Source organism: Chamaea fasciata, unplaced genomic scaffold, assembly GCF_029207755.1.
Source record: "Chamaea fasciata isolate MVZ Bird 193981 ecotype frontalis unplaced genomic scaffold, bChaFas1.0.hap1 SCAF_3, whole genome shotgun sequence".
NCBI lineage: Eukaryota > Metazoa > Chordata > Aves > Passeriformes > Sylviidae > Chamaea > Chamaea fasciata.
The window spans coordinates 1,134,161-1,160,106 of record NW_027094088.1 but is presented as its reverse complement, the minus strand read 5'-3'; the positions used below and the strand labels follow the sequence as shown (position 1 = coordinate 1,160,106).

General features: G+C 54.2%; 1 protein-coding gene across 4 annotated transcripts in view; it reads left to right on the top strand.

Annotated features, from left to right (window-relative positions):
- The first annotated feature begins 990 nt into the window (after positions 1-990).
- Positions 991-25,946, top strand: part of SLC8A1 (solute carrier family 8 member A1) — a 100,428-nt gene continuing 75,472 nt past the window's right edge. The window contains exons 1-3 of one of the 4 annotated variants that reach the window (XM_066177671.1): positions 991-1,019; positions 2,013-2,081; positions 12,747-14,582. In XM_066177671.1, the coding sequence (XP_066033768.1) occupies positions 12,784-14,582 (1,799 nt within the window). In that variant the 5' untranslated portion in view covers positions 991-1,019; positions 2,013-2,081; positions 12,747-12,783. Of the gene's footprint in view, positions 1,020-2,012; positions 2,082-3,340; positions 3,359-12,746; positions 14,583-25,946 lie in introns of those variants that run through there. The other 3 variants (XM_066177670.1, XM_066177673.1, XM_066177672.1) reach the window with 3 other exon arrangements.

The window sequence follows — 25,946 nt, the reverse complement described above, 5'->3', positions numbered from 1 at the left end:
CTCTGCCCTGTGCTCGAGGCTCCGCAGCCCACTAACCCCATTCTCTGCCAGCGGGAACCGCCTCAGTGGCAGGGAATATCGCAGACAATGCCCCGAAACCTCCTCCAGCGACTGCAGGGAGACGCAGGCTGCTGCCGGAGGGAGCTGTGGGTGGGCATGAATGAACGGGGGAATGAATGAGCCGTTCGCTCGCTATCGGCGCGGCGATCCCCGCGGTTTGGAGACGAGGGATTAGTGATGAGCGGCTGCGAGCGCGGCTGCAGCGCCGGGCGCTCCTTTGCAGGGCTGCAAAGAGCGGCAGGAGCAAAGCTCTGCCTCCCCCGGCACGGTGCAGGCTGCAATGGGGAGTGCTGAGGCACGGCTGTGCCCACACGGTGACAAAACTCGCTGTGTCAGGACACCGGCAGTCCTGTCGCGTTTTTAGCTCTTGTCGCGTTTTGTGCGCAGAGCACCGGGCAGAGAGCGTTTGCTCAGCTCGCCCCGCAGGTTTCAGAGCTCCACGCTGTCACAGGCACCACTCCAGCTCTCCTGGCTGAGGAAAAAGCAGCGTGGACACCATGAACTGCAGTGGGGAGCGGCCCTAGAGCATCTCTCAGCAGCTGGACTCGCTGTCTCTCCCAGCCCCTGGTTTCCACCTTCCCTTCAGAGCCCAGCTCCACCTTTCTGTTGTAAGAAAGGAAGGTCTAGATGTGCCTGCAAAGGGGTTGTGTGAGGGACCACATCTTCTCCAAGCCTCCCAGCCTCGCGTGCTTCCCAACCAGCGGCTTTTGAAGCAGATAAAAGCTGCTCTGGCGTTCAGATGGGATAGTTCAGCTGCTTCACCTTCTCCTCCCGGGTGCCATCAGGGCTGGGTGGACACGGAGGGTTCAGGGGCTAGCGGGCATCACCACAAACACTGACAAACTCTTCTGTTTTCTTCAGCTCTCCTGGAATGTCACAGAAATCCCGCAGCTGAAGCAGCCTTTAGGAGGGTCTCAGCAGGAGGACACCACTGGGAGACAGGAACACTGAGGAGAGAGGTGAGTTTGGAGGAGTTTGGAGGAGTTTGGAGGAGCTGTGAGCCCGCCTGGCTCCTCAGAGGGCTCCTCACCAGTGGATGCCCGTTAGCACAGCCTTGGCGACCCACAGGAGTCGGGCGCTGCGCTCGCTGAAAGAGCTGGGAAGTAGGTCAGCAACATTACTGAGGGAATTAGGGAGTTTTAGGGGAGAAGTCCACGACTAAAATTTGAGTTCACTGCTCAGTGATTGGATTCCAGGGTGAAAAGCAGCAGCAGGGACTGTGTTTGCTGCAGCCAGGCCGATTTTTCCCTGCTCACACCGTCCTTTAGCCACGCCAGTTCGTGCAGTGGCCTGCATCCTGCAGCCCCTGCCAAACCAGATGCTACAGATGCACATGCAGCGCTCTGCTCAGCTCCTGCACAAGCACATTGAGCCGGGCTCATTCCATATCAATGGCCCTGCTGGGAGAGTTGAGTGCCATCAAAGTGCCACACACGCCACACGCCAACTCAGCCCTCCTCTGAAGGGTTTTAAATCAAAAGAGGTGAGGCAGAAAATCGGAGTGAGCTGCTGGGCACGAAATCACGGGGTTTTTTTCTGAACCAAATTCTTCTATGGAAATGCCTTTCATTCCACATATAGGCAATAAGCTCTTAAAGTGAGACCAGAACTAAATAATACCCACAACTGCTGCAACACTTATTATCAGTAGCTGGTTTGTTGGTTGGTCAGCTCATCGCAAAGTGCTTTACAAAGGAGCTTTGTGACACTTACCCCTCATGCTGAACAGAGAAATTTAGTTTTCCACCTCTGCTGAAGGATGTGGTGGTGCAAAAACTGAAAAAAAAATATTTTTGCTGTCGAAAGCAAGTGAGAGAAGCACAAATGAAATTCAAAAGTGAAATTCCAGGTTGCTGTCTGGTCAGTGGTGACCGAAATTCCAGGCAGAGCTGACAAGATGAGAGGGTGTAAGAGGGTGCAGGAGCCAAAAAAACATCTCTGCTTCCCCACAGCTCTGGTTGCACCTGAGGATCTGGGCACAGAGGGTTCGTCAAGGTCGCTGGGTACTTGCACACCAGCCTGTGAGTTATTAGCTCTGCTCCTATTTTAAGTTCCTAAAGTCACCGAGTTTTGCCTGCAGGGTGGGACAACGGGTTCATCTGCTCCTTGCCGCAGCCAGCGAAGGGTGGAGGAGTCACTCAGGCATGGTGGAAGGGGAATTGCCCACAGGAAGGACACTTTGGTCAGCCCGAGGGGCAGCAAGTCCCTCCGTGCCAGGCTGCTGCCTCCCTGCAGGACCTCCCTGGGTGCCATGACCCTCCTGTGGGGTCACAAAAAAGCTGCCAGATGCGAGGCCAGCCCCCAGGAGGGTCCTGGCTGAGCCACGTGCCCCTTGCCTGTCACCCCATGTCCCCTGCTAACCCCTGCCACCGCTCTGAGGGTGTCAGAGGGGGGGTGAACGTCAACCCAGGGCGCCTTGGGATGCTCCTGAGCTCCTCCTGCCTCCCCACAGCGGCACCGTGGGGCACGGGGACGGGCACGGCTAGGGTACACCCGCACAGACACACGGACAGACGGACACACACAGACACAGACACACACACGTTTCCCTTCTCTCCACCTTTCCCGGGGCCCTCTCCCTCCTGAAGGGCGCAAAGGGGTTCAGGATGGCCCTGGCAGGCTGCAGGGCGGCCGGGGGGATGCGGGCAGGAGCTGAGCGGCCAGGGTGGGGTGGGCTGGGATGGGCTGGGATGGGCTGGAGGCAGGCAGGGCGTGGATAGGCATTGTCCTGGGCAGGACGGGCAGGACTGGGGGCAGGCAGGGCAGGGCAGGGCAGGGCTGGGCAGGGCTGGGCTGGGCAGGGCTGGGCTGGGGACTGCCCCACGCAAGCGAGGGCAGGGCTGCCGGGGGGTGGGTCCGCCACCAGCCCTGCCTTTCAAAGTCCCCCGATCCGAGGAGGAATTCGGGAAATATCTCCAGCAGCGCGAGGGCGAGGAGGAGGACGAGGAGGAGGACGAGGAGGGCGGCGGGCTCCCTCGCTTGCCCGCGCATCGCGGCGGAGGGATGCGGAGGGAGGGGAGGCTGCCTGCGGGGCGGGCCGGCTGAGCGCATCCCCGGGGCGCGCCCGTGTGTCTGTGTGTGTGTGTGTGTGCGTGTGCGCGCTCCCTCCATCCATCCCTCCATCCCTCCCTTCCTTCCTCCCTCCCTTCTCCCTCCCTCCCTCCCTCCCTCCCTCCCTCTCTCTCTCTCCCTCCCGCCGCCGCCGCAGCCGCTCTCCGGGGCTCCGCCGCCCGTCCCTCCGCGATGCCCCGCCGCTGCTGAGCCGGCCCCGGCCAGCCCCGCTCCTGCACCCCGCCAGGTAGGACCGACACCCCCGCCGTGCCCCCCTCCCCGGCCTCGCTGTGCCCCCCACACCGCCATCCCAGCGCCGGGGGAGGGAGGCTGCGGGGAGGCGGCGCGGGGGACCCGGAGCCGATGGGGAGGCGAGGGTGGGATGGATGCTCGCACTCACAGAGCCGGGAATGCTTCCTACAGCCCCAGCCGCGGCACCTCCAGGCGGCCGAAAAAGGGCTGGCCGCCCTCCTCCGGCGGCCAGTCGCGATATGTCGCGATGGGAGGCGCGGCTGCGGCGGGGGTCTCTCGGCCCCTAGCCCCGGAGCCGGGCGTTGCGGGGTCGGGCGGGGGGGATGAAGGAAATCTCCCTCCCCGGGGGGTTTTGGGGCGCGGTGCCTCCGCCCGGCGGGGCTGTGCGTGCCTCCGGGCAGGGCTGCCTCCCCTGCCTTGAAACGCTTCCCCAGGGGTGCGCTGAGAGAGGCACCTGCAGCCACCACGCCGAAATTCCCGTTTTCGCCTCGAGCAGCGTGCGTTTATCAAGGGCTGGCATTAAGCAGCGCTCATCACGTAGGCTTTGTCTAGGTGGAAGCATGGCTGGGGCTCTTCCGTCATCTTGAGTTTAATTCTTTATTCACAGCCTTGTTGCTTCATCCCCCCCGCGCACACACACACACACACACGCACACACACTCCGCCGAGCCGTGCAGAACAACTCCACGCTCTGCTCTGTCTCCAAGGCGAGAGCAAACTGCCAAAAATGTTGCAGAAATGCAGCAGGCACTAAGGGAGGACCGAAAATGAAAGCTTGTAGTAAAAATCACAAGGTCACCGGCGTGTGGGTGCGAGCGGCGTGTTGCTCTCAGGGCTGCTCCTCGCCTGAGCTGTGCAGGAACCTGTTCATTCCTCCAGCCCCAGGTGTTGGGGTTTGGCAGGTCAGGCGATGGGGATGGAGTCTGGGAGAGGCTGGGGTTCTCTCTGCGCTCCCCTGGCACCTGCCCAGGGATTCCCAAGCTGTTTGTCACCATCCCAAAGAGAAGGGGTGAGCTTGTGAGAAAAGGGGAGCTGGGACACTTGCGTGGTGATGCGATGGTGGCATCCAGGGGGAAAAAAAAGAGCTGTGCTGTGTGGCTTCGGCCAGGGACACGGCTGTCATCAAAGAAAGGCATTTGTGATCCTTTGGGAGCATCTTTCTGCCGCTCCTTTCTCCCCTCTTCCTTCTGACTGGTTCTTCAGCAGCAGCTTTGCCCCTGGTCCAGCACAGACATTTAGCCCAAATAGGGAAATAACGGTACATTTCTAGGAGCATCACCTGCCAGCCCAGCCATGAGCCCTCAGCAGCAGCGCCCAGGAAAGCTGTCTGACTCCTCTCACGCCCCTGGCAGCTCTGCTGACAGGAACAACTCCCAAATCAGTGCTGAGGAGCCACGCTGGTCAAAGCCTCCTCTCCACCAGGCTTTGCACTCAAGGCACCTGAGGAGGTTGGGTGTGCTCTCTGTGTCCGGCATCCCTGAGTGCCAACACGGCTGGCACAGCCCCGACCTGATGAAACTTCCCTTGCTTCTCCTCCCCTCGCTGTCACCAAGGTTTTTGTAATCTCTTGGCCGGGAATGGCTCCTGAAGCTGAAATGTTCACTGTGCTGTAGCTGCACCTCGTCTTCTCTCCAGGCACTGCTGCACATGACATGGCACAAACTTTGGTTTATGCCCTTGCTCTTGGGAGTCTCCAGAGCGCCTTAAATGATGCTGTATGGGCACAGCCACTTGTCTGCCTTTTGTAGTGTCCTGATAGGCTCAGGGAGTTCAGGGCTGTGGTTTTCTGGCGTTGCATCTGGGGCAGAATTTGGGTTTCTGCTGTGGCTTTGAGGCGATACAGCCCTGACTGCTCACTGGGAAATAATCCCCTGTTCTCCAGCGCCCTAATGGAGCTGAGATCCTGTAATAAAGCCCAGTGCCCTGCAAGATCCAAGCACCACTGGACGACCAACCAACAGGTTGGACACAGACAACAAACACAAGGGCCAGAGGCTCTGCTTGTGACTGGCACAGGGATTACCTGGAGCTCCGTCCGAGCTCAGGGCGCTGGGATGTGCACGTGCTCCTGGACATCTCTGCAAGTCCTGGCTGCCCCTGGGGCTGCTGCAGGCTGCTGTGCTCTTCGTCCACTGTGGGTTGAGCTCCCTGCCTGGGCTGTCCCTCGCCAAGGGTGTGAGTGGGATCTCTCCAGCTGTTTGCAGGAACCTCGGAGGGAACTTGGCTTTTGCTGTTATCTCTGTCCCTCTGGTGATTTCAGCTGAACTTGGAAAGAGGGGGGAGAACAGACAGACAGACGTGGAAACTGTGATTTCATGTGCCTGGCTTCCTAAGGAAACCTGGCTACAAATAGAAGTGAGATTTGGTGCTGCAAAGAGCTCCTGAGGAGACAGAGAAGGCGGGGGAGCCTGCAGAGAAGGAAGGGGTGGCTAACCTTGTGTTCGAGGCGGGTAAAGAAGGCCTGGCACACGCCTGGGCTCGGAATCCCTTGCCTGAGGTCTGGGGGTCTGAGAGCTGCCCATCTGCTCAGCACTGGCATCCAGCTCCCTCTAGAGTCAGCCGTGCCAGAGCTGTGCCTCTGGATGTGGCTCTGCTGGGAGGCACCAGCCCCCTCCCACAGCCAGGGATGGAGCAGGTCGGGGTGACCCCCTGCCCAGCCCCTGTCTGGCACCGTGCCTGGATTCCTCAGGTCAGCAGCCTGCCTTTGTGTCCATCCCCTCGGACATCTCCACCTCCTCACCCCTGGATGGTCGCAGGGAGCTGGGGAAGGGGATTTGTCTCCTCTCCCTTCCTGCTGCACACAAGACCCACAAACCCAGCTCAAAAACAGCCCCAGTGGGAAGAGCAGACACAGGCAGAGGGGGAAAGCAACATGCCTGGTAATTCCTCCCTTCTGGCCCCTTTGGGGCACCTCTGGGCAGATACTTCCTCCCCAGGCTGCCTCAGAATTATTAGCAGTGTTTTATTCTCCCAGCACTCACGGGAGATGCTCTTCCCATTTTACACGGAGCTCGGGGAGATGCAGGGCTGCCCTGAGGGAGCACAGGGAGCCTGCCGGAGAATGGGCACACTGGGCTTAAATCAGCCAGGGAGATGCACAGGGCAGAGAGCAAGGCATCAGCAACCCAAGAGGAATCACAGGAAAAGAGCCTGATGCTGCTTGATAAAGAAGAGACCCAAGGCAGGTGGTAAGGGTAGAGAAATGAATGCTAAAGACAGCAGCAAGAAGGAAGACAGTTGTTCTAAAAGCAAACAAACAAACAGAAAAAAAAAAACCAAAACGCCAGTTCCAGAGAAATGTAGCATTTCCCCCCTTGCTTCTTATTTCCTGGCATATTCCTTGCTGAGATCTTGAGCCGTGGGAGAAGGGGATAACTTGACACTTGGTCTCCATGCGTGAAAAGCAAGGCTGTAATCTCCCTGACAGAAGCGGTGCCAGGCTGGTTTTCTGCAAGCTGCCCCCGAATTCATCCAGTGGGGTTGAAATTTTGTATCGGGGACGTTTCATTTTCTCTGTTTGTTTATTTTGGAAAGTTGCTGGGGAAATTGTGGGAGGGGACTGGACGTTTCATTGAAGAGCTAGGATACTTGGAAAAAATCAGTTGCAGGCTGATAATTATTCTTACTTCTTAATGTCCTCTACAGAAACCAGGGTGGCCTGATGTGTGTTTTACTTGACCGGCCTCACGGAGGGCTTGTGCCTCTGACTATATTTGGAAAGGTTTTGATGGGTTTGGTTTTTTTTGGTGTTGTTTCTTTTTTTTTGTACTGATGCAATCAGGATGCTGATGGCCTGGAAAATCATTTTCCTGATGTGGAGATCCACAGGGTCGTGGGTAGGGGATGCCAACAGGCTGCGCCTGTTCCGGAGTGGCAGAGCTGGGTGAAAGGGAGCAGGAGCCAGGCAGAGCCGGAGCAGGGAGGCGAGCCAAGGGTTTTCCAAGCAGTGTTTAAAGTGCCCTCACTCTGTGCAGCCCTGAGAGGCAACGCAGCAGCTTTGTGGATGTCCAGGCAGTGCAGCAGGAAGCTCTTTTCCTGCCCGCACAGGTGAATCTCACAGCTGGCAGGAGCTCAGTTCTGCCCAAGCTGCGCCACGGGCTCAGCACCACAATCAGAAGTGAGCAGAGCAGAGCCTGTGGCTGCTCAGACACATCTCCAAGCACCCTGTGCCTCCTTGCAGGGCTGTTGGCATCCCTTTGGCGTCCCTTGGCTGCGAGGAGCTGGGCCTGTGATGGTCAGAGACCAGATGGTTTGTTTAGTTTGGGGTTTTTTTTTATCCCTACAGCCGTATCTTTTCCCAGTACAAGCTGTCTGCTGTAGAGACGCTGCTGATTTCAGCGAGGCACAGGCTTGAGCATGGCAGCAGCAGAGGACAAGTTCACTATTCCTGCAGAGATGAGGCCATGGCTGTTAGTCCCAGGCATGGAGGCGAGGCTGGCTGTGCTTTTCCCCAGGGAGATTGCAGGAGATTATTCTGGGGAAGGGGACATCTCCACCTCTTCACCCCTGGATGGTCACAGGGAGCTGGGGAAGGGGATTTATCTCCTCTCCCTTGAAGCTTTCAGTTCCTGCAGGGCCCACAGGAGCGTCCTGCTGCACAGAAGCACCACTGTAACTTGGGGAGTTCAGCTTTGACCCCGGGGTAGGGGAGAATCTGCCTTTTGGGGGCTTGCTGTCTTTTCCCCAGGGACGGGCTGGGGAGCAGCTGAGCTGCTTGGACCCTCTGTTTCTCCATCCTGCAGGCTGGCTGCTCCTTGTAGAGCACCAGCTGCTTCTGTGTCACTTTTTGGCCCCTCTGGCTCTACCTCCAGCCTGTGACACCAGAAAAGAGCTGCCTGAGCTGCCTCTCCTTAGTGCTAGGAAAAGATCCCCTCTTGTCTAGCTCCGGTTGTGGGACGGGAAAAGCCCCTTTGGGAATCCTCGTGGTGTTGCAACAACTCTCATGGTTGTGTTCCTACACTGAGTTGAAAAGCAGCCACTGTCGTGTGAAGAGCAGACTTTCTGCAGGCACCCTGTGGGGACAAAAATAAAAAGCTGCTCCAGCCTCCTGCACGGTGGGGACACAGCTGTGGGGACACCTTGTCCCCTCCGAGGTGGCAGTAGTGATGTCCATGATGGAGCAGTGGGGTGGCTGTGATGGTGTGGACACTGCTGGGTGCCAGCTGCTCTGCACAGGTTTTCTGTGGGATGCTGGGGAAAGATTTCCACGTGGAAAGCCTCTCCCAGTCTTTCTTTGTGTGGAGCCCAGACCGTTTCCCTTCCTCGCCCAGTTCCTTCTGTAATTAAAGTCTCTGGAGCAGCAGGGGTTTTGGGTTTGGTTTTTTTTTTTTTTAGTGCTCTTAAAAATCATGGTGCTTCTAGAGCGGTGCATTTTGTGTGTGATGCAAAGCTTTAGGGAAAAAAAACCGGGGAGGGTCTCACAGTGGATATTTCAAGGCTGAAGTGGGACTTAGGGGATGCTGCTGCAAAGGAAAAGCTGCGCTTTGTTGAAATGCAGAGCAGCTTTCAGGCTCGCTTTGCATGCAGCAACCAGGCAGCCTGGAGGATCGATGCTGCCAGGGAAGGATCAGAGCAGAGTCTAAAAGGTTGTTTCCTCCCCATCTGGCAGCTCCTCAGCTGGGGGGGCAGGAGCAGGAGCTGGCAGCAGGAGCTCTCTCCTGGCAGTCTGTAGAACCCAGAGCTGCCGTGTCCGGCAGGGAGGCAAACATCTCTGCAACCTCCTGGTGTTCGACAGCACCCAGGGGTGGAAGGAAGGCCGGGACTGACCACCCTTGGCCAGGAGCTCCGTCTAAACTGTGCTTGTGACGGAGCCTCTCACAGGCTTTCCTCCCTGCCGGTGCAGAAACCCCTGCTGGCACTGCTGTGGGGCCGGTCTGGAAAGGGACAGGGGCTCAGGGCCACTTCAGGAGAGCCCAGGTGGGGCTCTGTCTCTGCTGGTGAGTTTGAGCTCTCCCTGAGAGCTCTCCGGCAGCACCAGGACAGTTCCCCGCTGCAGTGGTGAAAAGGGTGCTGTCCCCAGGCGTATCAGGTGGTGCTTATGGCCCAGGACAGCATTTTGGGTTTTTTCAGCACACGTTTCAGCCTGTGCCCCACGCTGCCCTGACCCCCCTGGCCCCAGGGCCACCGGGGCAGTGCCACCAAGGCCACCAGCACGGTGGCAGGCAGGGTTTGCCAGCCTGACGCTCTGCGCCAGCTGCTCCACAGGCTTTTATTGCTGAGGGGAAATGCAATTGAGACACCTTAATGAAAAGCTACCAAAATTGGGTTTGCAGGGAGGGCTGCTCTCCAGGTAGCCTTGCTTCTCCCTGCAGCGTGTTGGAAGTGATTTTTGTGGGGATGTTCCTGCACTGTGCCACAGCGTGCCGACCATGAGCCGTGGGGAAGTGCAGAGCAAGAGGATCTCTGGGGCCCAAGCTGTTTGTTTTGGATTGTACAAACAGAGAAATGCTGATGGATTAATAACAGGTGCTTCTCAGAGATGTTTGGGGTGTCAGGCTGCACGTGTGTAACCAGCGTGATGTGTGGCCAGGCATCTTCTAGCCCTTCGTAATTCCTGAGCTTCACTGGGAATTTAGCTTTAAGTAGTGAATTTAGGTGCAAGTAGGAAAGCTGGCCGTGGTGAGTGAACCTTGCTTGATGACTACAGCACGAAATGACAACACAGCAGAGCTGGGGGATGACGCTGCTGCTCAAAGGAGGCACATTGGCATGGCTGGTGGATGTCTCTTCCAAAGCTCCAGCCATTCCTTGTCCCTCTCCAGAAAAGCCCCACGTCTCTTACCTCCTGACATCTGAGGGGAAAAAAATATTGTTTGTACATGGAGTGCCGGTTGGGGATGCCAGAAATATGGATTGCTCAGATGCAAGCCTCTAGGCCTTTTTTCTTCCTGTTTAAAGTAGTAAGGGACTCGATTTCAAACAAACAAACAAACAAACAAACAAACAAACAAAGCAAAACCCGACATGTTAGAATGTTTGAAAGAGGAAGCACAGGGTAAATAAAGTTCAAGTTACTTATTAATCTGATTTTGTGGGCGTCCCTTTTTTCTGAATGAGACTTCCAGTACCCAAATCCTTTCAAGGCTGGAGACTTGGTCCAAAGTGTGATGGGATTCTCCTATTCTTCATGACCTAAATCAGTGACCCAAAGCATAACATTTTTTTCTAGAACCATCTGTTTTCCCTTCTTGCCAAGGGGATTTCACAATGCCTGATTGCTCCGAATAATTGCACATGTGCAGGGATAGGACTTGCCACAGGGATAAAAATTAACTGGACAAGGACAGGTGGATGCTCTTGAGTTTTCTGAAGAAACCACCACCCTTTACAAGGAGAGGGTGAAGAACCATGCAACCGAGGAATATTTCATGCCCACAGTGGATTCTTTTTTCAAGCCTACATATTTAAAAAGGAAACAAAACTACACTTAGGAGCTGTCTGGGATAAACAGAGTAGGTACCAAGTCAGCCTGTGTTTTGACAGCCCCTTTATCAAACGTCTCCACGGCTTGGTTGGGAGCAGTGTGAGGCGCAGGAGTGCAGATGTTGGGTGACTAATTCACGCTTCAGCTGAATTTCAGTGACCGTGAATGCACATCTGTTTCAGATCAGCCATCCACTGAGCGGCCTGCAACAAGGTGCTTCTCTCTGCATTTTATTTTTTTTTTTTCACTTTGGTGGCTACAGCTCACACCTGGGGAAGGAGAAGGAACCCAGGCACTGTGATCAGGGGGCAGTGAGAGCTTTTTTGCAGCATTAGCAGGATTCCCAGTGCAAACAGCTTCCTTTCAAATCTGTCTTCCTACAAGAGACTCGGCTTTTTCTTGTTCAGTTTATCTGTCCTTATCAGCCAGCTCTGTGATTTGCTCACTTCCTCCGCTGTGTATGTTTTTCTTTCCTCAATCACAATACCAGGGAGTGGAGGGGTTGGAGGCAGACCAACAGCTCCTGGTGAGAAAATGCCATTTATGTGAAACCGTCTTGATAAATTCTCAGTATTGCTCTTCCAGACCAATGCTTGTGTTACTACAGCATCCATAAATAACAGCAAATGGAGGAGAAGGCTTTGATCCACCAGGACGGTGTCTCTTTGTGGAGCAGGTCCCACAACATGGGTGTGGGACGGCACCCACTGCTTCCTGCAGCCCCTACCCCAGTGAGGAGTTTAAACCTTTCATGGCTGAGCTCGGTTGCTTTGTTCTTTCAGGGGAGTGGGTTTGGTTTTTTTGAGGAAAATCAGCTCAGCCTTCGTGCTCATTTTCCTCTCTTCACAGAAACATTTTTTAAGCACCATTTCATTAAATTAACTTGGGTTGGAGGAGCGTGGTACAGCAAAGGCTCTCCTTGAGGAGAAAATATACAGTTTTAATAACTAGGGATCTGGCTTTTATTGGCTAGTAAATTTGAGAACGTAGCACTGAGCATGCTCAGGTTCTGTTTTCTTTTTTTTGTTTTTTTCCCACTAAGCATCTCTTTGTACTAAAGGCATCTGTTCAGTAGGTTTATGCACTGTTAACTAACTGCAAACCTCTTTAACAGCTCCTCTCCATTGCTGGAAAATCCCGAGGCAGGACAAGGGCAAGCACGGCTGTCATGCCTGATGACTGATGCTGTAAATGGAGTGAGAAAGGCCCTTGAAGGGGAAGCCGTCAACGCTGACCTAGTGGGAAAAGAGCACAGGGACACGTTTCCTCCAGGAGCATGCCAAGAGAGCCAGGCTTCCATGCACATGGGGCTCCTTCCAGTCTTGGGAAGGTGCAAAGCGATGCACTGTGGAAGGAATGGCTCCAAAATCATTAATTACAGGCTGCCCTTCTGGTGCACCTTATGACCAAGCGACTGTGAAGAGTAAGGTTTTGCCAGGGCTCAAGCTCACCTTGTGGAGTAGATGCTTGGGAGGACCGTGAGCAAGAAAAGACTGTGAAATGCATAGCTTAGAGTGATTTAAAAAGCACAAAAATATTTCTTTTTAAGCACGATGAAGGGGATAGTAGATTTCCCTGTCCTCTCCTGCTCTTACCCTGAATTCCAGTGAGTGCGCCGTAATTTTGAGATGGGAAACACTTCTGCCAGCTGTGAAGCAGAACGATGGGCTTTAATTAGATTAGAGGAGCAAGGAAATGCAATTGAACAAATAGGTTTTGAGCAAAGGGAAAGAGACATCACGGTGGCTAAAGGGGGTAGGTGCTGGCTCACTGGTACCATCTGAATCCAGCCTGGTTCAGACGACTGAACAAGAGGATTTCTGCGTGGAAAACATCGCTGATCATGACAAAATGGGCATTTTCTTGAGTAACGGGATAACCTGACCATACCTTTGGGGAGGAAAATCTCTTACCTCTGGTTGGCCTCACTTAATGCAACTTTTCCTTTTTGCCTCTGCAGGTCGAGGACGTTTGGGAGCCGTCTGGTGGGAGCGGCCATGTCGGGAATAACCCGCTCACACCCGTTCCCAGTGAGCCTCCCCCTCCTGAGCCTGGTGCTGGTGCTGCTGTGCCATGCGGAGGGCACCCACGGGGAGAGCCCCAGCGAGCTGCCCGCCAATGACACTGAGGAGTGCGCTGGCTCCTACATCTGCAAAAAGGGGGTGATTCTGCCCATTTGGGAGCCCCAGAACCCCTCGTTCGGGGACAAAATCGCTCGGGCCACGGTGTATTTCGTGGCCATGGTGTACATGTTCCTGGGCGTGTCCATCATAGCCGACCGCTTCATGTCCTCCATCGAAGTCATCACCTCCCAGGAGAGGGAGATAACCATCAAGAAGCCCAACGGCGAGACCAGCAAGACCACGGTGAGGATCTGGAACGAGACCGTCTCCAACCTGACGCTGATGGCCCTGGGCTCGTCGGCCCCCGAGATCCTCCTGTCCGTGATCGAGGTGTGCGGCCACGGCTTCACGGCCGGGGACCTGGGGCCCAGCACCATCGTGGGCAGCGCTGCCTTCAACATGTTTGTCATCATCGCCATCTGCGTCTACGTGGTGCCGGACGGAGAGATCAGGAAGATCAAGCACCTGAGGGTGTTCTTCGTCACGGCGGCCTGGAGCATCTTTGCCTACACTTGGCTTTACATCATTTTGTCCGTGTCTTCCCCCGGCATCGTGGAGGTCTGGGAGGGCTTGCTCACCTTCTTCTTCTTCCCCATCTGCGTGGTGTTTGCCTGGATAGCCGACAGGAGGCTTTTGTTTTACAAGTACGTCTACAAGAAATACCGGGCGGGCAAGCAGAGGGGGATGATCATCGAGCACGAGGGCGACCGGCCCTCCTCCAAGGCCGACATCGAGATGGACGGAAAGGTGGCCAACTCCCACGTGGAGAACTTCCTGGACGGCACGCTGGTGCTGGAGGTGGACGAGAAAGACCAGGACGACGAGGAAGCCAGGAGGGAGATGGCCCGGATCCTGAAGGAGCTGAAACAAAAGCACCCGGACAAGGAGATCGAGCAGCTCATCGAGCTGGCCAACTACCAGGTGCTGAGCCAGCAGCAGAAGAGCAGGGCCTTCTACCGCATCCAGGCCACGCGCCTCATGACCGGCGCCGGCAACATCCTGAAGCGGCACGCGGCCGACCAGGCCCGCAAAGCCGTCAGCATGCACGAGGTGAACAGCGAGGCGGCCGAGAACGACCCCGTCAGCAAGCTCTACTTCGAGCAGGGCACCTACCAGTGCCTGGAGAACTGCGGCACCGTGGCGCTGACCGTGGTGCGCCGCGGCGGGGACCTGACCCGCACGGTGTGCGTCGACTTCCGCACCGAGGACGGCACGGCCAACGCCGGCTCCGACTACGAGTTCACCGAGGGCACCGTGGTCTTCAAGCCCGGGGAGACCCAGAAGGAGATCCGCGTGGGCATCATCGACGACGACATCTTTGAGGAGGATGAGAACTTCCTGGTGCACCTCAGCAACGTCCGCGTGAGCGCCGAGGCCTCGGATGAGGGTGTCCTCGAGGCCAGCCGGGCCTCGACGCTGGCCTGCCTGGGGTCACCTTCCACTGCCACCGTCACCATCTTTGATGACGACCACGCCGGCATCTTCACCTTCGAGGAGCCGGTGATGCACATCAGCGAGAGCGTGGGCACCATGGAAGTGAAGGTGCTGAGAACCTCTGGAGCGCGAGGAAATGTTATTGTGCCCTACAAAACCATCGAAGGCACGGCCAAAGGCGGGGGAGAGGACTTTGAGGACACCTGCGGGGAGCTGGAGTTCCAGAACGATGAGATAGTGTAAGTCAAGGTTTTGTTTGTTCTTTACAGTCTCTGCTTCTCCTGGAATGAGGTGTACTCAGCTCCCAGAGCTGCTCTGGAGGTGTTTGGGTGCCAGGGCACTGCAATAAGCCGGGAATGGTCTTAGGTGCTTTGGGGAGCCTGAAACAATTCACCCCTGCCTTGGCAGCAGACTGGAGAGTGATGCCTGCCCAGGGGGGCTCCAGCCTCCCAGCAGCAGGGAGGTGGGGCTGATCCGGCATCTCCGCAGTGGAGCAGGGAACAAAACCCAGGTGGCTGTGACCACACAGGCACGGGGACGTGTCCTGCAAAGGGCTTAGACTGAAGGTGTGGATTGTGGTACCTGCTTCCCCTTTCCTGCTGGAGCTCAGATCACCTGGTGCTGGGTCACAGCCTGAACCACTGATGCTCTGCTCAGGGCTTTGGTGAAGGTTGCTTCACCTCCTCCTGCTCTGGGTCACTGTTCCGATACACATCTTGAAAAAGTGTTGTCGTGCAGGGAAGAAGCCTCATGGTTAGGATGGAACTGCAGCCCCATTCAGCTTGCTTGCAAATAAAAAAATAGGAGTCTGAACGCTGTTGGAGGCTACTCCCGAGTGTTGCTGTTTGGGTGGCGGGGAAGTTATTAGTGCTGCAGCCTTACTACATTATGTGGAGAACATAAATTTGCTGGGTAAATCATGGTGGAAAACATCTATCCCTGGGTAGGCCACTCAGACATTTCCTTGCCCAGCTGGTGCTCTGGGAGGAGTAGGGGTTGGGAGCTGTGTTGCTCCAGCCTGGGGCTCTCCCTGCAGTGAATTCTGTGTTTGCAGCCAACAGGGACTGAGCTCTGTAGCGCAGAAACCCTGCACAGGACTGGAGGAAGGAACTGATAAAGGGCACTGCCGTGTGTGTCAGGGGAGAGCTAAATTATGGCTTGGGCGTTATTTATTGTGCTACTGGTCTCCTAGGAGCTGAGACAAACCATGGCCAGTGCCCGGGGTGGCCCTTGTGTTCTGTCACCTGTATCTGCACAGGGAGAATGAAACTTCTCCATAAAACTGCTGGAAGTGGGGAAAAAAGGTGATTTGTAGTTCTCAGGCAGGATTTATAGCAGTTGGGATTTTGACTTCCCAGGAAAAACTGGGCAAAAACTTCACAGCTCTACCATCTGGAGGCCACAACAGGCATGTTGCTCAAACACGGGTCAAGAGCACGTGGCTCCTGACTCCTGAATGACAAATGGAGTAGAGAGGAACGCAGTTATTTGAATTTCTTTTTTTTTTTGTAAATCATTTTGGGTGAAGCAGGGAGTTGCCTGCTGAGATGCAATGAACTAGGCTATAAGGATATCTCCCAAAGGCTCTTTGCTTTTTATCCAGGTCGCTCAGCACGGGCAAAACTGGGCTAGTGGCAGCTAGACTTTGTTCCCGGCTCGCATGGGATGTGACATGTTTACATGGCAGGCCAGACCCAGCACTCAGAGGGGCTGGGACCTTGGATGCGTCACTGTGGGCAGGATCTGTGTGCTGTCCTTCAGCCAGCACCTGTGTTGTGCTGGGGCTGTGATGAGGGGAGGTGTTCCCCCGGCACTGCTGTGCCTGCCTGCCTCTGCTTCCCTCCTCTGAGCTGTTCACTGCTGGCTTTTGCCAGCAGCCCAGTAACCAAGGGGTGTGGCGGGAGCCAGCTGCCCACATCCTGCGGGATCTGTGCTGCTGTGCCCTCACCAGGGCCACGAGCCTCCTCCTTCCTCCTCTTGCCAGCTGCCACAATGTGCACAGCAAGCAAGAAACGGGGGAGAGCAGCTTTCTTGGAAGCCCCAGAGTGCTTTTTTTTCTGTGCAGATCTGCCTTTGGTATCTCTGTTGCCTTTAATCTCTCCCAGGGGTCACAGTGAGTGGTGGTGGAACCTCAGAGCTGTCCACAGCCTGGGGACAGCCTGGGTGGCTGCAGGGGCAGATGTTGGCCAAGGGGTTTTCTCCATTCAGGTGGGACAGGACACTGACAGAATGAAATACTCCAATCTGTCCAGTCATACTCCAATCTATCCCTGTGCCTGAAAGACAGGAGGTCTTAAACTAGGTCTTAAATCTAAAACTCAGCTGCTACAGTCCACGCTCAGGTGCTGGGTGGTACAATCTGACTGGCAGATGTTTTCCTGCGGGTCCCTGTTTTCCCTGGACTCAAGTTTTAGGAAAACCCTGCAGGGTGCTCCTGATGCTGAGCCTCTGCTTCCAGGCAGAAGAGTTGGGAGAGTTCCAAACTCTTCCCTTGGAAGAGTTTGCTCCAACAAAGAAGGTACACCAGCACAACATGTGGATGGTGGAGCTAAAGACTTTTTGCTCTGTCATTGCTCGATGGTGCTTCAGCTAAGCCATGGTTATGTAGAATAATGCAACTCCCTAGCACTTTGGATCCAATCAAGTTCTAAAATCCCAGGCTTTCCCGTGCTCTGATGGCCCAGGGTTGTCCTTGCTGCCCTTCCTAAAGGTTTTCAGCACCCCTTCAGTTCCGCCTTGAATGAATCAGTGATAAAAGTGAGTAGGATGTGTTTTTCTGGGGCAGTAAGAACAAAGGTAGGGCAGTACAGGGAGACGTGAAGATGAGAGAAAAGCGTGCACAAGCCTCCGTTATTAGAGGGCTGGCTTGCTGGTAAGTGCCAGTAAAATTAGAAAGCGCTGGGAGGGCCCTGATCTTCTGGAGACCTTCCTCCGGTTCCCAAAAGGCCTAATTACGTAACGTGTTGTTTGTTTGCAGTGTCCAGAGAGACTTCCCCGTGTTGCAATCTGTTGATGACCCCCCATTCCCAGAGTACACGAAACAGCAGTTTTAACTGCTGCAGCCACGCTGCTCCTGTGCATTTCAAGAAACATCTCCCTCTGATGCTACCAGGAAAAAAAAAAAATAAAATGTGTAATGGAGAAGATGCTGGTAGTCCTGTGGGACATTTAACCCAGCACTGCCTCTTGGAGTGCTGCTTTCCTGCTCCTTTTTCCTGGAGCACAGCTGGTGTGTTCAATGGCTGCGTGCTAGCCAGTGAAAGAAACAGCTTTTAAAGGGGGTTTGCAGGACACATTGCTGCAAGCTTCACGGGAAGAGGTCTGGGGTCAGTCTCAGTGAAGCTGCACAGGGGACACCAGTGTAGGTGCTGTGATTTCAAGTGTAAGAGAGCCTCCCCTCTGAGCCCACCCTCAACAAGGTGGCCCCAGCCTTGCCTTGCATCTCCAGATTAATGGTCAAAGCTCTCTGCAGGAGAACGTGGAGAGGACGTGCAGCTGTAGGCCCTCCCTGCCCTCCCTCCCTTCCCATCTACTACAGCTATTGTGATCACAGAAGGGGTCACTGGTTCATCCAGCCAGTGTATTTTTATCTCCTGACTGAATGCTAAATAATTCAAAAGAAGTCCAGCTTCCTATATTAGAGGAGGAAGCAATCCTTCCCCTGTCTGATATCCCATCAGCTCTTCTCCTTTCTGTCCCAAGGCATCAGCAGGAGCACCTCTTCCAGATGTGGCTGCAAAGCTCCTCGAAAACAGTGTTCTTTCATGTTCAAAACCCACAGTTTTTCTCGGGGGAACACTGCGACTAGAGGTCTGTCACAATCTGTGCTCCAGATGTCTGCACACACACACACACACACACACACCCCCCAAAAGAAAAGATTTCACTGCATTCGTGTCAGTGGGGAAGATGGTGCATGTGGGCAACCAATTGAACTCATATTTCACCTAGGCAGTCACACCTGTAAGTGCTTGGAAAAGCTCATGTCAACTGATCTTGCTGTTCATAGTGTACGGTTTTAGGTGTTTTTATAAAACATGCCTGCTGCAGATTTAGGAAATGACACTCTTTGCCCACTGAATTCGACTCGTCCGAGTCAGTTCTTGCATTTCTCTGGAAGAATAAATTTAGGAGCTGAATACTAACAGAGGCACAAACATCAGCTACATCCTCTGCCTTTTTTTTTTTTTTTTTGGGAAAATGTCCCCAGAAACCATATAGGCTCCCTCCCAAGAGCCCTCTAAAAATGTCAATGTTAATAAATAGAGACGCTGGCAGGAGGGGAACCAAGCGGTGCTGCTTTTTTAAGTGCCCCTTTTCTTTTCCAAAAAGAAGTTGGGTCAGATATTTCTAAAGGAACAGCAAAAATAATATCCTGACTCAGCCCTGGTACCCCTCTAATATCCATTTTTCTTCTGTGGCCTGCAGCTTCAGAGGAAAAAAAGTAAAGCCTTCAGCACGAGCAGTAGGATGCAGCTGAAGAGCAGGAGAAGTTCTCTGGGCTTGAAATGTGCGATCTCTTTGCTTCCTGAAGGCCAAAAGCTGGTTGTGGCCTCTTCAGAGAGGAAGATACAGCTCTAACAGGGCCAGCTGTCCTTTCTTTTTCTCCCCTTTGTTCAAACAACGTTTAGTCTTTCCTGAAGGCTGTTAAAATATTGGCCTTAATATCTCCCAGGCACGGGCATCTCTCTTAAACTGCTGTGCTCTGGCCTCAGCTGCCTGGGCAACCACAGCTCTGTTAGGAGGATAAGGCCAGGTGATGGTCACAGACCTGTTGGAGCCCTGGACACTGGGAATTCCAGACTTTCTGTGCTCACAGGCACTGACCCCCAAGCAAACACTGCATTGGACCTGAGCCCGTGGAAAAGGCTCCCAAAATTGAGTGACCGCTCTGGGATTGTGGCTGTGGGGTTTGGATAGAAGGGTGGGACAGCACAGGGTAGGAAACTCAGAGTTCAAGGGTTTAGAAGATAGTAATAGATATATAAAGGAAGATGGAGGATTCAGGGCAGAGGCTGAGTCCTTCTTTTTCACCTTCTTCTCCATGGCTCTGGGTGGTGTTTTGGAACTGAATAGAAAAATCCACATTGCGGGCCACGGGTGGTTGGTTCTTGGGTTAAAAGTCAAAATAATTGAGGTGTCATTTCTTAATTGGACAGTTTGTCCTTAGAAGGCCTTGTAGAGAGAGAGATAGGGCTCCATTTTTGATTTGTTAGCTGAAAGTGCTGTAGGACTCATGGTTTGTAAGACTGTAACGTAGATTATTAAGAATTAATAAACCTCTGAGTCGGAACACGAAACTCCATCTCAAGCATTTAATCCCGACTCTGGCAGAAAAGAAGATAAAAAGCAGCACAGACCTTCCCCTTTGTCCCATGCCCAGCACATGGCAGGTACTGAAAAACTCATTCCCAAGTGAGTTTTTGGGACCACAGCAGGTCTCAAGCCCCTGAAGGGCAAACTCACAGCTGTGCCCCCAAGTGTCCCATGGTTTGATCCGCTCTGCAGGGTGAGGCCACTGCGGGTGCCCCTGTGGCACCTCACCGCGGTGTGCGGGACAAGTGGGAGGGTGAGCACGGGATGCAGGCTGTGCCTTTTGCCCAAATAAGTCTGGAAATCCAGGAACTCGATTGCCTGATGTCCCCTGCGGGGAGGATTAGGCAGTGAAGTCGTGTCGTTGGACGTTGGACGAGGGAAGTTGTGCCAGCACATCACCAGGGGTGAGTGGCGGGGGGGGAGAAGGGTGAGGACAAGAGTTTGCTGAGGAGCTGACATGGTTGTTTTGGGTTTTTTTTTTGTCCTTGAAAAACCAATGTTTCCTTATTTGTAATGAACTGTTGTTGGCAATTTACTGCTGCCAGCTGCATCTCTGTGGTTGATTAAGAGAGCTTGGAGCTTAAATGTGTAATAACTCCCTGAAAGCCATTGAGAGGTAGTTATTAGCCTCATCAGGGCCTGTGTACACATCCGCTGCTCTCCTTTGTGAACAGGCTACCTATTAAATGCATTGTAGTGATTCACAAAATGCAGGATCTAGGCTTGTTTTAAGAAATTAAAACAACGAGCAAAGCTCGTTGGAGCAGGAAAGTTTTATCTCGGAGTGAGGCGCTGCTCCACAGCTCCCTGATGGGCAGACAAGGAGAGGGGGTAGGAGAAATCCTAGCCCTTTTTGCAGACCCTTCTTCCCCTGGCATGTGCTTGAGCACAGCATTGGCACCAGCAGGTTTTTTACAGCAGAGCAGGCATCCATCCCTCTCCCAGCTGTGCGCACACGGGATCCATGGCTGTGCCAAATCCTCGAGCCGGGAGAGGGAATTCATTGGTGCACGGGATCCCAGTGCAGCTGGAGTTCAAGTTTGGCCGTTTGGGAGTAAGATTTCTTTCCTCTGACACTTTGCCCTTGGAGTTTGAACTCAGTGGATGGCACTGGGTATCCTTCCAGCGGCAGGGCTGGATCCGTGGGGTGAGAAGGAGAGTGGCAGGACAGAAAGCAGACAGCTGACCACAGCCAGGATCCAAGCATCTCTGCAGATGGGCGCAGAGACATCTGCTGCCATCCAAGGCCAGGCGGAGAGGAGAAGCTGGACCTGGCAGACTGAGCCGGAGGCAGCCCCTCCTCGGAGGGAGAGGCTGAGCCTGGAGGCACCATCCTGCACGCTGCGGGGGGATGAGGGTGATCAGCCAGCTCTTTGCCCCCAGGGGGACGTGATGTTGCCCTGCCCTTGTCAGATGCACGGTCTTCCATGGCTGGATGTGGCTTTTCCACTGGCTCTGCCCACATCAGGGACAAAATCGTGTGTCCGCTGGCAAGGACGTGAACACATCACTGTGTGCAAGGGGAAAATCAGCGCTCCTGTCCCTGGTCTGTGCTCCTCCTGGAGTTAGGGTCAGTCCTCTGCACGTCCCAAATGCCACAGAGCCTGGGGACATCTTGGGAGCTATCAGAAAACTCTGCTAATTGAGTTTCTGACAATGACATTGGAGGCACTGTGCTGGCTTCCAAGAATGGCAATGCTGGATCCTGGGTGACAACAAACAGCAACAGCATTCTCTGTTTTAAAAATATCTTGGTGTAAGAGAGAAAATATTCCCACTGCTGTGTAAGTAAGAGGGTGACCAGCATGAGCCTCCTCTGCCCAGTCCCTATATGGTCCCATTTCCATAATGTCTGGACTGCTTCCTACACAATCAAAGCAACAATCAGATGTGTCTGGCAGCGGGGACCAAGGCAATGACAAGGAGCGTGGCTGGATCCCTGTGACCTGGGTGCTGCAAGGGGAGCGATGGAGCTGATGGCATCTGCCTGCCCCCTGAGAGCAGAGTCCTTTCCAGGGAAAGGTCCCCTGAGTGCAGATGGCTCAGATGGGGACAGGGACGGGGTCCAGCTGAGTGGAGTCCGGTGCAGAGGTATTATCTTCGGAGTTTTTCAAGAGCTTTTCTTTAAAATTTTAGTGGCATTGTTATCAGGAAGCTTCTTTGGTGGGCTTGAGTGATTCCTCTGGTGATTTGCTCCCCGTAAAGCAGTGGTGTGCGGTAGAGTCACACTCTGTGCTATTTTGGGGTCGTGCAATATGGCTCTGATTCAAGCGCAGGGCCAGCACAGCCTGCAGGAGACCCTTGTCCCAAGGGCCAGATGCACTGTCACCAGGTGGCAAAGCTGTTGTCTCGCTGGCTGGGACAGAAGAAGGGCATGAAGACAAAAAAAAAAAAAAAAAAAAGGATTGATCTGCTCAGAGTTCTTTTCCAAACTTGGCTGCTTGCTTCCTAGTAAGAAACTTATTTTGAGACGTGCTTGCACGCTCCTGGTTTAATTTGTCAGTACGTGTGATCCCAAAGAACAAAATAGCTATATGTGTGGTTTTTGCAAACAATTTGGAGTAGAAATCTACGGATCCATGAGCACTCAGCAGCCCCCAAAAACTGCCAAGCAGGCTCTCAGCATCCCCCCTGCCTGGCCTTCTCCCTGGCACTTGCCCTCCCATCTCTGTAGTGCTCGTGTGGCCATCCTCTGGCCCCAAAAACCTCCTCTCCTGCATCCTGAGCACCAGTGTTGTGACAGATGAGTTCTCCTGGCGTGTCCTTGGCTGAGGGCAGGCAGCTCTCACTCCTGTCTGGAGACTGTGGCCACTGTGCTCCAAAGGAGCTGTGTGTGCTCAGCCACAGCCCTCCCCTGGCCCCCAGCAACGCCACGGTGCAGCCCAGGCTTCTCACAGAAATCCACAGCCCTGTCACAGCCTACAAGGCAGAGGGGAGAAAAAGCCAGCTCTGCAGGCAGTCTGGGATGAATGGAGCTGCAGAGACGCCCTGGTTCCATTGAGAAGAGGAGGCTTGGTCTGAAACAAAAGCTGTTCCTTTGGCTCAGGCAGGTAGGGAGCAGGTTTTACCTGGCACTGCAGCCAAGTGTTTGCTTGGTTCAGTAGATTTCCATTCACACTTTGGGTTTGGTTGTTGAAATTTTTCTTCCTCCGGTGTGTAACAGAACCTAGGGGAATGAGGTATCACCCCTGCACAGGGCAAAAATAACGTGAATATAGTCAGTGTCAATGCCCCAGGCACACATCGTCCTGGGAATAAGGAGGGAAGTGCAGCAGGAGATTTACCTGACTCGTGAGCTCTCTGGTGACCTGGAACTCAGCGAGACTCACACAGAAATCTGCAAATGGGTCAGTTCAGTAGGGAGGGTTGTAACAGAGAAGTGTGGGAGGCTTGGGTCAGAATCCGGCTGAGCACAAGCTGGGCAAGAATTAGATGGGAAGGAGATATTCTGGACATTCATGCCTTAGCAATGCAGAGGGGGAAAGGGGAAGGGAGCTGAACAACAGGTTCTGCCAAGAAGCAGGTCCCTCTGTGGTGTCTGTGATCGTGGGGCCTCTCTGTAGGACAGAGGTGACAGTGTGCCTGTCCTCAGCCCACAAGGAAACCCAACCTCCTCCTGTGAGGGCACTGCATGGGGCTCTGAGCAGTCCCTCTGGAAGGTTCCCTGGACCATGCTGCCGTGCATGTGCAGGCAAGCTCAAGGAGCTGCCTTCAAAGGCAGCTCAGCCAGCTTAGGTCTGCTTTTGTACCTGAAAGAGCCTAGAATAAATCAACACGTTATTTGTAAGTACCTCGGAGATAACAAGGAGATGAATAACAGCCAGCATATATTTGTCAAGAACAAATCTTATCAAGCCAACCTAATTTCCTTTTATGCCAGCCTTTTGGGGAAGGGAGAAGCAGCGTTGTCATATCAGTGAGCTTCAGAAGGGCTTTTAATGTTGTCTTGTTTCGGAGCTGTCATCAGCAAGCCGTGGCTAAATGGGCCACTGGGGTGATGGGGTCTGATCTGCCTGGGAAGAGAAATGTGTCACTGCATGGGGGTGAAAAGGTGTTCACTAGGTGCTTGGCCTGAAACGGAGCTTGCTGGGCATGGGAAAGAGAAAAATGGTGCTTTAGCTTGCAGAGGGAAGGAGAATAAGAGTCTGAAAGTGTTACCAGAGGTAGGGTGGGGATTTACAGAGATGGGGATCAGCCTGAACAGAAGACACTGTAAAGTGCTCGTGTAGGAATAGCCACAAACACAAATTCAAGTGAGGGAGGAGAACAACCAAATCTGGGGGTGTCAACCGGAGCCACATCTGAGCTCACCACACGCTGCTCTTGCAATGAATGAGACAGATGCCATCCTGAGGGTGTCCAAGAGGATAGAAACCATCCTGACAACAGCAGGAGACAGCTCAGGAGGCAGTGCCCAAAAACTTACTGAAGGTATCAGGTGTAATGTGTCCTTTAACACATCCCTGGGTCAGATGGGAGCTCTTTCTGTCCTCTCGCTGTGTGCTGGCCGGGCCAAAGTGTTCATCCTGTGCGCCCCTTGTCCTGCAGGCTCTTGTGCCACAAACCTGCCATGGGGTAACGTGCAAAGCGACCCACAGACGGAGCAGAAGGGCCTAATGCGCACGTGGAACCTGCGCGAGTTCCCTGTGGCCACCCACTCTGGGCTCCTGGCTCTCCAGGGATCTCTGGGGCAGGGGCAGTGCCTGTCTCCTCTGCTAATAATTAGATGCAATCCAAGCGTCCCTGCAGGAGAGCCCTGTCCCCCTGGGGGAAGAAGCAAGGCTGCACAGATTAAGGAAGCTAATTAGAGGGGAAGCGAGCATCGGTACTGGAGCCCCAACAGTAAACTTTGCAATCCAGATAAGGGAGCGGTGTTTAATTATATACAATTAAAACACCGTGTCTCAGCCCCCGGGGAGCTGGCAGTCCTGGAAAGCCCTCTCACAAAGGTGCTAATGAACACCTCTGAAGGCAGCAGGAGGCTGGGGGCTCTGCTTGTCAGACTTGACCTGGGAAACGCACCTGAAGCGAAGAGCTAGGAACATTCCCTTGGACCAGCACCTCCTTATTGTCCTCCCTCTCCTAGAGCAGGTAATGGGAACCCAGTTCTTGGGAACAGAAAGGGAGATTGCTCTGCTCTTACGTGCAGCTGGGCAGGAGCATTGCAGGCGCCTAGGCAAGAGGCGAACCTGAGAACGCAGGGGAAGTCAGAGAGGGTTGGTCTGAGAAACAACCTTGGTGCCCTTTTCTCACAGAAAAACCTCCTGGCCCTGTGCCTGCCAGCCAGGGGTATCCCAGAACCTCCAGGGAGCACCATGCCAGTGTTCCCCTTCGCTCCCCAAATCCTGCAAAGTCATCTCGGGTTATTTTCCTACGAATATTTTTCCTACGCTAAAGCAGCCGCTTTAGCAGCCGCTGATCCTTTCACCCGTCCCTCTTCAGGCCAGGAGGGCAGTGTGGTTTCCCTGTGGCGTGCCTGCCTTGTGCTCAGACACCCCTTGTCCAGCTGTGCCAGCTGAGGCAGCTCCCTGGACTGTGCTAGCGCAGGATCACCACGAGGGAAAGCTTGGATGGATTCATGTCATCCGACAGGTCAGAGCTGCAGAACCAGCCTCGAGTTATCCAAAATTCCTCTTCTGCGGCACCTTCAGACCCTTAAGGAAGGCTTTTGGCTCAGCCCCGGCTGCCAGAGGAAGTGGTTCCTGTTTGAATTTGTAAATGGAAAGCGCCAGAGAGCTTCTGCCTTCTGAAAAGCACAGGTGAAAGCCTGGGGCTCCTTTTCCTGCAGCCTGGTCTTGTGGAGGAACACACCTAGAGCAGGTGTCTCCTCGTGCAGCTGCAGTGGGAGCTGCAGGATGTGCCCGGGGTGGGGGAAATGCCTGGAAAGCCTTGGGTGGTGCAGCTGTGACTCCTGGATGCTCAGACAGCAGGGATTCCTTAACAATCCTGTGCCTGGCCTTTGCCCCCACGTTCTGCTCGTGAAGAATCTCTCTCCTTCCAGTGTGCAAAGCCCGTGAGCCACATCTGTGATGCTGTCACAAACAGCTTCCTTCCCCGGTGATGCAGCCACTTGAAAATGTTACAAGACCCCCCAAAGTGATGCTCATGCACTCATTTTTATTTGTCTGAGCCTTTCTGGTGACGTGCTCCTCTGCTGTGCCAAGAGCTAAAAACCTCAGGGCATCCTCCACTCAGTGTGTTTTGGGTGGAAATTAAATTTCTTGTTGACTCCCAGGGCTCCGAGAGCTGTGGTGTTGAGGAGAATGCTGACTAACACCTCGTGTGCC